General features: G+C 46.0%; 1 protein-coding gene across 2 annotated transcripts in view; it reads right to left on the bottom strand.

The window, feature by feature from the left end:
- Positions 1–471: 471 nt before the first annotated feature.
- The window catches only part of gpr4 (G protein-coupled receptor 4), a 28,913-nt gene continuing 14,617 nt past the window's right edge, over positions 472–14,767 (bottom strand). For both annotated transcript variants that reach the window (XM_042064050.1, XM_042064051.1), the window contains exon 2: positions 472–2,947. In XM_042064050.1, coding sequence (XP_041919984.1) covers positions 1,099–2,223 — 1,125 coding nt within the window. In that variant the 5' untranslated portion in view covers positions 2,224–2,947 and the 3' untranslated portion in view covers positions 472–1,098. The remainder of the gene's footprint in view (positions 2,948–14,767) is intronic.

Raw genomic sequence — 14,767 nt, 5'->3', positions numbered from 1 at the left:
ACGCTTACTGCCTGGCTGCTCGCGCTGAGGAGATTAATATTACAGAGGCCAGAGCCAGAGGACACACACACACACACACACACACACACACACACACACACACAAAGATGCACACTCTTGGCCCTTGGGAGGGAAAGAAATCTGCAGTGAGTGTGTCCATAACGGGTTGCACTGATTGTGCTGCTCAGAGAGAAGCACCAAGAGGATTCATCAAAGTGTTCCTCGTTAGGCTGACTCACTAGTGCTTCTGTTCCACCTGTCGTTTATGAGCTCAGTTTGTTTTCACATTCTACATCCTCACCTCACAACAACATGAGTGAGTGTTCGGGTTGAGGCCGAGTCTAGATTCTGTGTGTCATCTGGTATACAGTACTTTTGAACCCCATCTGTTCCTCTTTCAACAGCTTCCTGGCATGTTATGGAGGTGTTCTGATGGTTATGGAGGTGTTCTATGAGACCAAAGCAGCTGTGTACTTTGACATCCTTTATTTTCTTTACTTGTTATAACGATGCTACATGAAATTACAACCCTGTGGTGAGGCGACAGTGACATTCAACTTACTGGGTTTATACGCAAGGCATTCAGAGAGTTCTGACAGAGAAATGTAAACATGTGCAAAAAAAAAAAAATGAACAAACAAAATAGACAGTGACATTCAATAACCTTTTCACTTTGGGTAACTTTCATACGACAAACAATTTGGAGTCTATATTATAAATTAACAGGCCAGAGACGCAGTGAAGCTGAGAGAGAAAGGGTCCTCTCCAACTGCTATGCACTGATTGATGTGGAACTCAACCAACAAAGGCTGCTGCGCATACAGAAGACACTAACAATAAATTAACTTTCAAGAGAAACAGAATTGCAATCCTATCCTTCGGTTACACTGCCTACAGCGCATACAATACAGTAATCAGACATAACAGATACAGAATCGATCATGTCCTGCCATGTGGCTAAAAAAGACTTCCACAGTATTAAAAACATGGAAGATAGTCTGTCCTGCTCCAAACAAACAAGTCAACTTGATGTGCCCGATATCACAGAGCAGCAAGTGTCCATCGCGGAGTGTATCATCCGTTGTCGCTGACCCCTGTTTACTTCTTAACACTGAGGATGGTCATCTGAAGGCATTCGTCTTTGAAGGCCTCAAGCTCGGCCTTGTAGGAGCTCGTCCTCACCTCGCCGCAGAAGCCCGTCTTTTTGGAGGCCAGGGGTGTCTCCACGGTGACGGAGGCCCCGGTGAGTCCGTCGATGTGCATCGAGGGCACGGGCGATCCGCAGCTGAGTGCGGCAAGGAGTCGCGTGAGCGCCCGGCCGACGTCGTGGCGCGCACCCTCGTTGACGAAGCAGTAGAGGATGGGGTCGGCCACGCAGTTGAGGCTGGTCAGGGCCAGCGCGGCGTGGTAGGACGGGAAGAGCATCTCCTCGCCACCGCAGCTGCAAGGGGCGCGCAGGAAGAGCACGCTCCGCCACAGCAGCAGCACGTGGTACGGCGCGAAGCACAGCAGCGCGATCAGCACCAGGCTCAGCGCCAGCCGCTTGATCTTTGCCTTCTCCTCGCGCTCGGTGGACACGTTGGTGCGCACGGCGCGCAGGATGCCCCGGTAGCCCGCCAGCATGACCAGCCACGGCGCCAGGAAGCCCAGGAAGGAGCGGTACAGGTTCATGCCCGCCACCCACTCCTGCATGGGGTAGCGCTCGAAGCAGAGCGTGTGGTTGCGCTCGTTGGGGAAGAGCTCGTTGTGGAAGAGCGGCGCCGAGTTGGCCACCACCTCGATGACCCACACCACGGCGCTGACCGCCACCGCCGTCTTGACGCGGCGCACCTTGGCGAAGCGGAGCGGGTGCGCCACAGCCAGGTAGCGGTCGACGGAGATGCAGCAGAGGAACGCGATGCTCACGTAGATGTTGGTGTAGAAGATGAAGCCGAAGAGCTTGCAGGACTCCTGGCCGTGGACCCAGTTGTCGTGATGCAGGAAGTAGTCGATCCAGAGCGGCAGTGTGGCGATGTACAGCAGGTCGGCCACCGATAGGTTGATGAGGTAGACGCCCAGCTCGTTCTTCTGACGCACCTGCAGGTACGCAGCCCACAATGCCATGCAGTTGGTGGGCAGGCCCAGAACGATGACGATGATGTAGAGAGTCGGGTGGAAGAACTGGTCGATTTTGGTGTCCACCTGGCAGGTGATGTTGCATATGGCCGTGTTGTTACTCGCCATCGGAGAGTTACCTGCTTTACCTTTCTGACCACCCTCGCTGATCTTTAACCGTCGAAACTCAACTCAACTCAACATCGTTTGGGGAATTTCAAAATTCGTATTTTGGCATCCCGACTCAAGGGACAGTTTGTGAGCAGCAGCGGCTCTGGTGGTAGAACACCTTTAGCTCCAAGCTGCCGTTCCGTCTACAACTTAAACACATTACAAACTCTTAAAATAACGCCACAGTTGAAACAACGAGTCTGCCTCAGGAAAAGTGTTGCCAGGATGTGGTCATTGTTGAGAAACACACGCTGCTGTCACCACACAGAGACACACGTCCAGAGGCCACCCCTCGGCTGTCTCATCCACCTTGTTGAAAGAAGATGAAACGCTGTGCGGTTCTCGGCCTCTTATCTCAGCAGAGCCAGAGGCCCCAGCACTGGGCAAAGGGGGCCATCAATCTCCAAGTGATTACTGCCAGGGCCTGGCTGCAGGACGAGGGGGGGCGGGGTGGGGGGGGGGGATGGGGAGGGAGGGAGGTGGGGGCTGGTGTGTGTGTGGGGCCTGCGGAGGCTGAGAGACAGGTGAGGGTGAAGGAGGACACAGGCAGAGGATCAGCAGGATGCTCGGTCAGAAAGCGTCCACATCGTGAAGATAGCGATGATGACCTTCTGTTCTGATCTCAGCCCTCATGGATGACCAGTGATGCTTTATCTCCAGTGACTGACTCAGCTTCAGACGTCTGAAGAGAGAGAGAGAGAGAGAGAGAGAGAGAGAGAGAGAGAGAGAGGGAAACGTGAGTCCAAGCAGCATGGGATTAGGTGTGCTGTTTGTAGTGGTCATACCCAGGTGGTTATGATAGGTCATTTTTCCACTGCTTTTGTGATTATGTAGTCTTAAGACCTTTTCAGCATAACAACCAAAACACAAATACACAGTTTTGTTTCTATTGGTCTTTTTAAAACAAAGCAATGGCTTGATGAGAATGACTGGGAAAGAAATCCATTTTTACATTTGTTATTTTCATGTTCCCCCATGCCCTAACGTACACTCACTCTAACCACATTTCTTTCCCCCAGTGTTTTCTTGGACTAGGCCCATGCTTTTTGTGAAAAGATGATTGTTTCTAGCTCAGCCCATCCTCAGGTTTCCAGTGGCCTTAATCACTTCAGTCGTTAAACATGTCATTGATTATTCATTCATACATTGATAACATTGTCTGAACAAGTCAAAAAGTAGCTTGAAGCTTAACATGTTCACTAAAAGACAGACACTGACCAGAAAAGACAATGAAAAGAGCGGAGACTCTCATAGAACAATGGCCTGTGAAGACCCACTACACCGCAGCATTAGACCAAACATATCAAGCAAGGACTCCCATCCTCTCTTCCTGGAAAACACCTTTAGGCTATGTTCAGACTAGGCCTATTTTTCACAGCTGCCGGTGTGCGTTTTACATTATAATCCTATGGTGCAGGAGTTTTTTTTAATATTTATATACTTATATTACTTTTTCTGCTGTAAGTGCATGTTGTGTGTGATGTCTATACTGAGACCTTGAATTTCCCCTTGTTGATCAATAAAGTATCTATCTATCTGTCTATCTATGGAGTACACTTTGTTTTCAAAAAAGTCCTCGTTTTTCAAAATATTCAAGTTCTAGTGAAAAACCGGCCTACATCACACTGTTTTTTGACAGCTGACCAATAACAAGCGGATAACTGAAGAATATGCTTCCGGCTGCGTTTTGGAACAAAAACGATGGCAAATTTTTTAAAAACTGAAAAAGCAGTCTGCACAACTCTTCTCTTGTCAGAAAAAGACGCCTTCTGTCTGAAAGTACCCTTACTCACTAATCTAGAAATAGAACTGTGCCCGGTGTCTACAGCAACAGTGTAGTGTAGTGTAAATACGATTACTCTCACACTAACAACACCTCATGTAGGGCATCTTACTTCTCAGCAGTCCAGGGACACCCAACATACTTGTCAACAATTCAAAGGAGATAGGAAGGATAGGGATTGAGAAGGAATGAGGTGGCACTAAACATTTGTGCGGGGGCTGCTTCCTGGAATAAACCTCCTAGACTGAAGGAGAACTGATAACTGAACTCCATTGGAGAAATGGCATAGCCTGAGACTAGGGCTTAATCCACGTCCTGGGAACTGCTCCTGCATGATCTGAGGACACTGAACGCAGAGCTCAGCACAGGAGGCTGGTATGGCGCTCGGTCTGTGTGTTAGTGAGCCGTGGCGTGTGAGGTCAGAGTTGTTTGCGTTGTGGTGGATTATTAATGTGACTTCTATCTACAGCGATTCCACAAGTGTCTTCCATCCACACACTAAAACGGCTATTAAACGAGGAGTTTGGGAATATCACACAGCACGATTCAACATGTGGCTCATGGAAAAGAAATCATATGAATTAAATTTTCCATTTGTTTTCAGACTGAGTTCGATCTGACCCTGAAGAAGGGGTGATATTTCACTATAACACACACACACACACACACACAGACTCACAGAATCAGAGACCAAAAACCGTTATCACCATGACATCTAATAATTCATGTCAGGATGAGGGCTATATAAATTGCTTTATGTCATCAACAAGCCACCTGCACATTTATGGGTCTCAGACAGGCAAGAGACTGTGTGTGTGTGTGTGTGTGTGTGTGTGTGTGTTTGTGTTTTCACATCTCCGTGGACTAATAACCTGACTTGTCCACCTCATTAAATGATCTGTGTCATTACAACCACACCACTCTGTGTTGAGATTCTTGAGATTCTCTCTCTCCATCTATCTCACACGCACACACACACACACACACACACACACAAACACACACACACACACAGATAGAGAAAGAGAGAGAGAGAAAGATAGAGAGAGAGAGGTATTTACATTTCAATCATAATCTTATCAGATAGATAGATAGATAGATAGATACTTTATTGATCCTCAGGGGAAATTCAAGAAAATTAGTGTTTGTTGGACAAGGGGTAGGCCAACAAGCCAGATTCCAGTGTATTAAGATATGAAAACACAAGTGAAGCTCTCTGGAGCTTAACCAAGCACTCAACCAAGATCAGGTTCTTTATTTACCCACCTGTTTTGCCCAATAACCACAGCCAAGAGGTGCTGATACACGGAGAGAGAGAGAGAGAGAGAGAGAGAAAGAAAGAGAGAGAGAGAGAGAGAGAGAAAGAAAGAGAGAGAGAGAGAGAGAGAGAGAGAGAGAGAGAAAAGGATGTCCAGAGAACCGCACCACACATAAAAGGGGAACATTTGGTAGAACATTTGGCCTGGTGGGAGAGCACTTGTTATTTGCTTGTGGTGCCAGGTAGCACAATGGGATGAAAGCAGGAGCCTCACTGAGTTCCGGGGAGTGCGGGCCATTTCAGGACAAACTACAGTCGGGTACTCTCCGCTGTGAAATAATGGCTCTCCTATAACAACAAGCCGAAAGCAATACCAGGTGCATCTCCTGTGGTTTCTCCTGCCACAGAATCGGTTTTATAGGCCCATCAAATGTGTGTCTGGTCAAGTCATATCTATGCAATATCTCTGCCTGTAAGCAACAACCAGACCAAAGTCAGGAGGGAACCCCTTGCTTTAATGTGCATAGCAGTATTTTATTTACTGTCTGATTGAAGTGACCACCAAAGAAATACACCAGAAATAGGAAAACAGAATCCTTCCAGACACAGTGAGAGCTATAATAGTGTCTCTTTATCATCCACCCCATCAAGATAATCCGACTCCACACACAGAAAACTCACTGCACACACACACACACACACACACTACAGCTAAGCACGATGAAAACAGGCTTAGCTCCAGTTTACGCCACCAGTTCTGACTCTTTTACATCTTGTTGACCTCTGGTGTTTAAAGAGTTATGTCCAGTGGTGGATTTAATATGTCTGTGTTGAACATTTCTAGATTGTTGTGAATACTAGTCTGAACACATTAGACTACTCTCTGTGGGCAGATGTCTATGATATGTCATCATAAAATTCCAAATAAGTAATTTCCCCCCAAAAAATCTGACTAGACAGAACAGAATTTATTTAAAATATGGCCTTCAATCTTTGAAGCTGGATTAGCACACACTTAAGTCAGCTTGTGAGAGAGTGTTTATATCGAACTTTTTTGCCAAAATAGTTGTATCTGATGACTGATGAGTTTAAACAAATATTTAGAGTGTCTACTTGTGATGGTCAATTAGTCTAAACCAAAAGTAAATTTCATTTTTATGTGTCCAGATGCCAAATGCTCAGCATAGCTGACAGTCATGTGCTTAGGTAACATGTCGAGTAGTAGTTACTAGAAGAAATGTCTGTTGTGTACATTGTCAACCTTCATAGTAATGTTAAAGTTTGAGTCTGTGTTGCTATAGCACGGCATGTGAAAACCCAGAGAAGAGACATCATATGTACATTATAGTTCAGATGTAGGTCCATTGCTTCTTTTTCAATAGATATGGCACATCAATCAGATGGTAATTCTAGAGGATTGTAATACACAGAAGTTTTCTCCCATCAAAATAGTTCTCTTCTGGTCCTGTATTGTCCCTAATCATAGAATTTCTCTTTGGGAGAATCAGTCCTCAGTTCTGTGTGGCATATTTGTGAGCACGTCTTTTTGTAAACAAGCGACATGGGACTCTTCCTGTGATGCATCACTGGCTATAACAGGCCCTGGAATGTGACCAAATCCACATACCAGTCCTTCACATTATCAGGACTTATCAAGGAAACAAAAAGAGACGCTAGCATGCTATCAAGAGTCAATAACCCCTTCAAGTGAGCAGCAGCGTGTGGTTGAAGCACAGCCAGAATGCTGGTCTGATTTGTGTGAAAAGGTTTAATCAACCTGACACTTCACACATAGACCCAGAGGTGGCTCTGCGTCTGTCAAACACTCTGCTATTCGTGCTAGAGGAGGTTGGTGTGAACCTCAGCAGTAAGGGTGTTATCACCGAAAACTAGCCAAGGTGAGAGACACAAGGAGAGAAAGAAAAGGAGAGGGAAGGGGAGAGAGAGTGTGAAACGGAGGATGTGGACGTGTGAATGTGACAGAGGAAGAAAGGGAAAGAGATAGACAGAGGAGAGAAAGATAGAGAGAGGAGAGAAAGGAAGAGAGAGGAGAGAAAGGAAAAGATGGAGAGAGACAAAAAGAGAGGGAGTCAGAAGGGGAACAAGACGGAGGAAAGAGAGAGATGATCATGTGAGAGAAACACCGCCAGTGCTGGCCCTGTCCGGTTGCTAACCTGTCATCTGCGGCAGCAGGAACAGCAGGAACAGCGGGAACAGCAGGAACAGCGGGAACAGCGGGAGCAGCGGGAACAGCGGGAACAGCGGGAGCAGCGGGAACAGCGGGAACAGCGGGAGCAGCGGGAACAGCAGGAACAGCGGGAACAGCAGGAACAGTGGGAGCAGCGGGAGCAGCGGTGGCAGGGGTGGCGGCGTGTGTTTGATGGCGTGCCAGTGAGGATTAGCCAGCGCGACACACACACAAAGAGGCCGTGCTGACCATCGCCGCCAGATCCGCCCCAAAATACAATACTGTCCCAGCTCCACTCTCACACAATGTGCTTAGCCTACACTTTCCCCACTGACCAACAGACTGACTGACCGACCGCCTGGATGGACTGTTGGGTTTCCCATGATCCCCCGTCTTTCTGTCTGTCCTGCTCGCCCAGCTACAAGTGTGAGTGTGTGTGGGAGAGGTGTGTGAGTGTGTGTGGGAGAGGTGTGTGGAGGGCCACTGTGTCTTCATTTGAGCACGAGAACAGGAGGCTACAGGGGGAGCCTACAGCCTCTCTGGGGCAGCCGTGGCCTACTGGTTAGCGCTTCGGACTTGTAACCGGAGGGTTGCTGGTTCGAGCCCCGACCAGTAGGAACGGCTGAAGTACCCTTGAGCAAGGCACCTAACTCCTCACTGCTCCCCGAGTGCCACTGTTGTAGCAGGCAGCTCACTGCGCCGGGATTAGTGTGTGCTTCACCTCACTGTGTGTTTACTGTGTGCTGAGTATGTTTCACTAATTCACAGATTGGGATAAATGCAGAGACCAAATTTTCCTCACGGGATCAAAAGAGTATATATACTTATACTCTCTGAGGCAAACTGGACCCTGGTACATGGTTCATATCATAGGTATGATAACAGGGAGAAAGTACACATTGTCCAACCAACTTTGGAGGGGACCTGATCCTCAGTCTAGATGAGGATGCCACTGCTGCTGTTCATGATGCTGCTAATGATGAGAATACTTCATTGTCAGACAAGTTTGAGAGTGTACTTGCCGCACAGTGATTTCATTTGCAATATCACAGAAAGCCATAACAACTGATTGGCATGAAATACAAAAAATACACATTTAAAACAAACGCCACCTTCGCAAAACACAAGATGTGAAGATCCTACAGCGCGCATTTGATACACCAGGTGTGATAAAAAGGGGGGAATACAACTCCCTCTCTCTGGCCCAGTCACACTCCCAGAGCCTCCACTGCTCCTGTATTTCAGTCTTAAGCACGTGTGCTTTTCTTTTGCATGTGCCCTTAGCTTTTTAATGATGTAAAGCACACTGAATTGACACTGTGCATGAACATGAGTTATATAAACAAACAAGCCTTGCTCTGCCTTGCCTATGACACAGAGAAAGAGCAGGCCCAGAAGCACTCACTGGGACAGGACTGAATATGGCAAACTCAATCTATTTTCCACTGCGGTCTCTTCCATTGGCAGATAGATGGCCTTCTTAAAGTAAGTATGGAACAAAATTACATCCCAGCTTGAGACAGAAATGAAGTGTATAAAATAAGTAAATAAAAATAATTGTAAATTATAATAATGTTTGGGACAGTTAGAGTTGGATGTACGCCTTAATGGGGCAGTGAAGAAAATGGCGGGTTCTCTTGCGAGTTATTATTAATGTATGGCCAGCCCAGATATGTCCAGTTGTTGTTACAGCTTTTCTCTCAACGACCATACAAAATCTGGGTCCTGTTTTCACCCAGCCTCACAAAATCCCTCACGCTGTTAAAAATGTCCCCTTCAATCTACCGGGTGAGGGTGGGTGGAGAAGGGGAAGAAGGGGGGATTTTTGGAGTCCAGGTGGGGAGATTTACTGCCACCAGGTGCCCAAGGAGAGTTCTTTTCCTGGCCCAGGTAGAGCATGCTTACTTTATCACTCTTCGCCGACTCAGAGGGAAGTAAGTAGGTCCTGAATCACAGACAGACACTGCGTAAGCACCCAGCCAGAGATTTACTGGCATTTTCAATTGTTTGGTGTTTGTGACAAAGAGGAAGACCACATTGGGGGGGGGGGGTTGCTGGACAAGCTGGCTTCCTGACAAACAGTATCATACCGACACTGACATATGCCAATACGCCAGTCAGGACAGCAACGCTGACACAGAAGTAATTACCCCCAATGTTTGCAGTGAAGAGCGATTAAATCTCGAGGAATGAGTTCTGAAGGAGAGAAATAAGTGGATTCTGATGTCATGGAGACATTTTTTAAGCAGAAAAAAAACCTTAGCATGTAATGACTATCTGTTATGATATGTTCATATTTTAAAAAGTAAACTGTGCATTTCTGAAGTCAAGGTCCAGCCACCGCTCCGGCCACTTTGAGACTTATACACAGATCATGCTGAAGTTTGTCCTCCGAGCACTGCCAATTCTGCTGAGAGCAGGGCATTGTGTCCACTGCTCTGGATCTGCTGAGATTACACCAAAAAATGAGCAAGTGTTGAGAGATTGTTGGTTTATTCTTTGGCTCCCACAAATAAACAGTTCCTAGGAGTTTATAAGATGACGAAGAGAGTGTGCTTTTATTCCAAATTCAGCATCATCAATCTGCAGAAGGCTGCCGTTGATGGGGGTCAGAATTAGAGAAGAGGAGAAGAATAAATGAGAAGATAAGAGAGGAGAAGATAAGAGAAGAAAGGAGAAGAGAAAAGGAGGGATGAGAAGAGAGCAGAGGAGTCTGGCTTGGTCTATAGTTTGATCAACAATCAGCCTGCAATGTTTGTGAAACTTAGAGACTATGTTTGTGCTGTTTCTGGCTTATGTCTTTGAGAATAAATACATTTGAAACGATCAAGGGGGTGTTCTGAAACCATGACGATGACTAACAGATTAAATCCAAAACATGTCCAGATATTCCGTAACTTCATTCCACATAACTGCAATTGATTTCAGTTCCACATTCTAAATCTCCACAATGTCAGCACATTTAATTTGTAGTGGTGGTAGGCTATATCTAAAGAGAGGACTGGCCTATTCCTGTACCAAATTGTCTTATCACAGTACAAAAAGATTAACACGCTCAATATATCCTAGTCAAGTCATCCAGTTGCTTTGACAATCAAGACGACTTGACTTGGTTAATGTTATTTTAAGTGCTCTTAGTTAAGTCAATTTGCGATGTTGTTTATTACACTTCAGTGTAACTTAACTCAGTCCAAGCTACAAGATCACTTGACTGTGTCATGTGTAGTGTGTGCTCATGTAGTTTGACAGTGCAGATAACATGTCCAGTGAATGTGAGGAAATGGAGAGTTATGTACGCAACAGCGAGGGGAAGGATGAGATACTTGACCTCCTCGGTACACTCTGCTTTCCCATCCTCCTGACGGCCCTCGCACACACACACACATACTCACAAACACACACACACACACACACACACACACACACACACACTTACAAACACACACAGACACACACAGACACAGACAGGCGCGCGTAGTCAGTGTGTGACCGCTATGAGCGTCAGAGAGGAGATTCTGAGAGACTTCCGAGCAGCAGCAGTGAAAGCGGGACACTCCTGACAGCTCTTGCAGGAAATACGGGTCACTGAGTGTGAGAAATAAGCTGTTTACATATGCAATTGTGAGGAGGAGAAGAGGCTATGGTCGTGGTCGCATCAGGAGCTTGAGTGCGCTCCATCCGTCTTGAGGGAGGGACGGCCTCCCAGCAGCAGCTATAGCACTCGGGTTGGGACCCACCACCTCCTTCGCCTCCTCGTCGTCGTTCTGTGTCAGCGGCGATGGTTCGGGAACAGTTCAGCTCAGATGAGAGACAAGCGGGGAGGGGTAGCGGTAGCGGGACACACTGACCTAACCCCCCCCCCCCCACACACACACACACACACACAACACCCCACTGCCTTCCCCCTACTATGACCTTGGTCCAAGGCTTGAGCAAATTGTTCTTTTGAGGGGGTGGTTTGGTCTCAAATTTTCATCAAAGGGATGTAGTGACACGACTTAAAGCCAAAAACATAATGTCAACTCAACCACCCAGAAACTTGTCAAAGGGGAATGGCTGTTTTGTCATGTCCATCTTGGGTGCTAGCAAGCCTGAACTTGCACCAAGAGCACACCAGATAAGGCAGTTGCAGAGTTTGTGAACATGAGCGCTGCAGTGCTACTGAGAGACTCTCCCCAATATACACATGGGATATATGGCCGACATTATTCTGTCAGGGAGGAATGTGGTGATATCCAATGAAAGAAAGACGTGCGTCGCTCCACAATAAACATGGACAAGGAACAAGGAAACCGACAGGCTTTTAATCAAGAGCTCCTTCCTATCCCCATCCTTCTCTTTTCCTCTCTCTCTCAGTTTCTCTCTCCATGTGTTTGTTCACTTTATTTAGAGTGGGGGATGAAGGAGAGGGAGAAAAACAGGCAATGAAGATGTAACAGAGGAAAAGAGTGACAGGGAAGACAAGAGAGCTGAGAGAGAAGGAAAGATGGAGAGAGGGAATAATGACAGGAAAGAGAGACAACAAAGAGGGAAAAACAACAGGATGAGCATTCTAAAATAGAGCTAGCTGATTATTCATTCATTAGGCCAGGTCAGGCCGTGGACACTACAAGCAGATCTGGCTTTGCTCCGAACAGGCAACAGACACTGAGGTTAAGCGAGGTTTATTTACGCCATCAAATACTCCAGGGAGAAAGGGACCGAGGGACAAAGGCATTACACTGAAGAACATAACAAAGCCATGACGCCGTGGCCACGGTTCAATTTAATTACAAGGCCCCATATTACTCCCAAGCCCATGACTAATAAACATTCATTACAAATTAATAACAAATAGCATATTACTTTGTAATATGAATTAAGCTGGTGATAATTTCAAGTGTGACCGATTCCACTTGAAACAAGCCTTTGAAGGGCAAAGCTTAGGCCTTATCATCTCACATATGTGAGCAGGTTGCTCAGGACTCTGCAGGAAGCCCAGTAAGAGTTGGCACAGGAAGGAGATGGCGATAAGAAGCCTTTAGCGTGCAAGCTCGAAAGAAAAGGGGAAAAAAAACTCACTCCACAACTGCCTCACAGGTGCCACTGTTAAGCTGTCACTCATCCAATTTGATTCCTGACAGATAACCATACGAACCATACGTCAAGATGCTCATGATTAGAGTCATAACACCCCCCCCCCCCCACACACACACACATATACACACAAACACAGAGTTATTTTTTCTCCAGCGTGTTTAGCAAACTGTATATCACATTGCAATGCTGGTACCCAGATGTATTACATGATGTAGGTGAGAGTTGAAATGTGTTGGGAGAGCAGGCTCTGCTATTCAAGTGTACAGGCTTTTGACTGCGTGCCCTCAACCTTAACCTTACGTGCGGAGAACCTTACTCTCACCTGAATATATGTCAAATGCATCGCGTACTCGATGTTAAAATGATGTTCCCTTCTGCTATTCCTGTTATGTAGCATGAAGACAGTTTGAATGTTGACACTTCCTTAGAGGTCAATGTATAATTCACCAGATATGGACTCATAACAGTTTGTTGATTGTCTGCTTATTTGTTCTATTGGGTCGCTTTGTGTTGCCTCTGTGGGTGGAAAAAACGTACACTATGCACCGTCAACCGTCCCTTTTCTGTCTTCCGAAAGAAATGAATTTGAATAGCTCATGGGGATGTTTTGAAATCATGTCATGAGTAGTGGATGAACATATGATGACATGAATATAAGAAATGAAAAGAGAGTCCTACGCCAGGACGGGATTAATGCCGTGTCCCCTTTGACAGAAATAAAACATTTCCCTTTAACAGTGTTTCATTTGATAATTAAGCACAGATTAAATGTACTTAGTACAATGTCCAACATTTTCCATTTTGCATAGGGTGTTTGTTTTTCCATGTGTGGTGACCGAAACAAGTCAAACTGTACCACTAGCTGATTAACTACTTTGTAATATTTATCGTACAACATAGTTCTTCACAGTATTTACCACTGATACATTGCTCTGTCCCATAACATTCAAGCGATGCTTAACCTTCGCTACCTTAAACTACAAAACCCATCTGGCATTTGACAGGCTTGAGAGGAGCTGCTTTATGGTCTTGACAGAACAGTGTCCCTCCAGACAGTTAAATTCATAAGGGCAACTGCTCTAATGTCTGCCTCTGAAACAAACCCTGAGCTCTGATCACATCAAGCTTTGCCCAAGGACAACACTGCCAGTAACAAAAATAAATATCTCAAACTAAATAGGAACGATGTTTATCAAATAGCCCCCTTGCTAATATTTCAATTTCATTCGTTTCTGTGTTTATACCTTGTTTATTCAAAGAACAGAGACAGCTTTCAAAAAATGCTGTGATTTCATAACTCAGAAATGAACTGAAGAGTTCATCAAAGTATGTAAGGATTCATGACAAGCTGTTTGCAGTAGCCTACCCAGCACCCAGCTTCTACAGCAGCTACCCAGCACCCAGCTTCTATCCAGCTTCTACCCAGCACCCAGCTTCTACAGCAGCTACCCAGCACCCAGCTTCTACCCAGCACCCAGCTTCTACAGCTTCTACCCAGCACCCAGCTTCTACAGCAGCTACCCAGAGCAGAGAAAAGCAGAGGTGCTGGTGGCAGGGCCAGTTGGTGGTTAGTTTCTGGTTTCAATGAAAGCTGTCATACATAATTTGATGTAAGTCACTTTGGATAAAGGCATCAGTCAAATGAATAAGTAAATAATGGAAAGGGCCTGACATTGCCTGACTTGTATCACGCACATGTACTTCCTGGGCGCACTCTCGCACTCATATTGTGTCATATTGTCTCTATGGTTTGATTTCAATTTAGGCAAAGTGCAGGCAACAAGTGAAGTGTCCCGTGCATAAACTAAAGCTACCACGTAGCATATAGGAGCTAGTGAGCCAACCTACTGATGTTTGTGGTTTTGATCTGGCTCAAGATATTAAAGAATCCCTATGCAACAATTTTAGCAAAAATGACCTTAATTATGCAGGTTGAGAGTCGTTCTGATGGTTCTACAACACTTTTTGGGTCGTTTGGTGGGTGCTTCGTCTCCCCCTAGTGCTTCTCCGTGGAAAAAACGAATATGCAACTTTCTGGTCCCGGACCGAAGAAATCCTGATGTGACTCGGTGGAAGGCCTCGAAAATGTAGTCAGATTGTAGTTTCTAAGAAGACTGCAAAACGGACTCCGACTTGGCTTTGTTGCTGTTGAAATTATAAGTAGCTTACCCTTGGGTGAACTTCGTTTTTGTAA

Source organism: Alosa sapidissima, chromosome 15 (assembly GCF_018492685.1).
Source record: "Alosa sapidissima isolate fAloSap1 chromosome 15, fAloSap1.pri, whole genome shotgun sequence".
Taxonomy (NCBI): Eukaryota; Metazoa; Chordata; class Actinopteri; order Clupeiformes; family Clupeidae; genus Alosa; species Alosa sapidissima.
The sequence above is the reverse complement of the archived record's forward strand: the minus strand, read 5'-3'. Positions and strand labels throughout refer to the sequence as shown.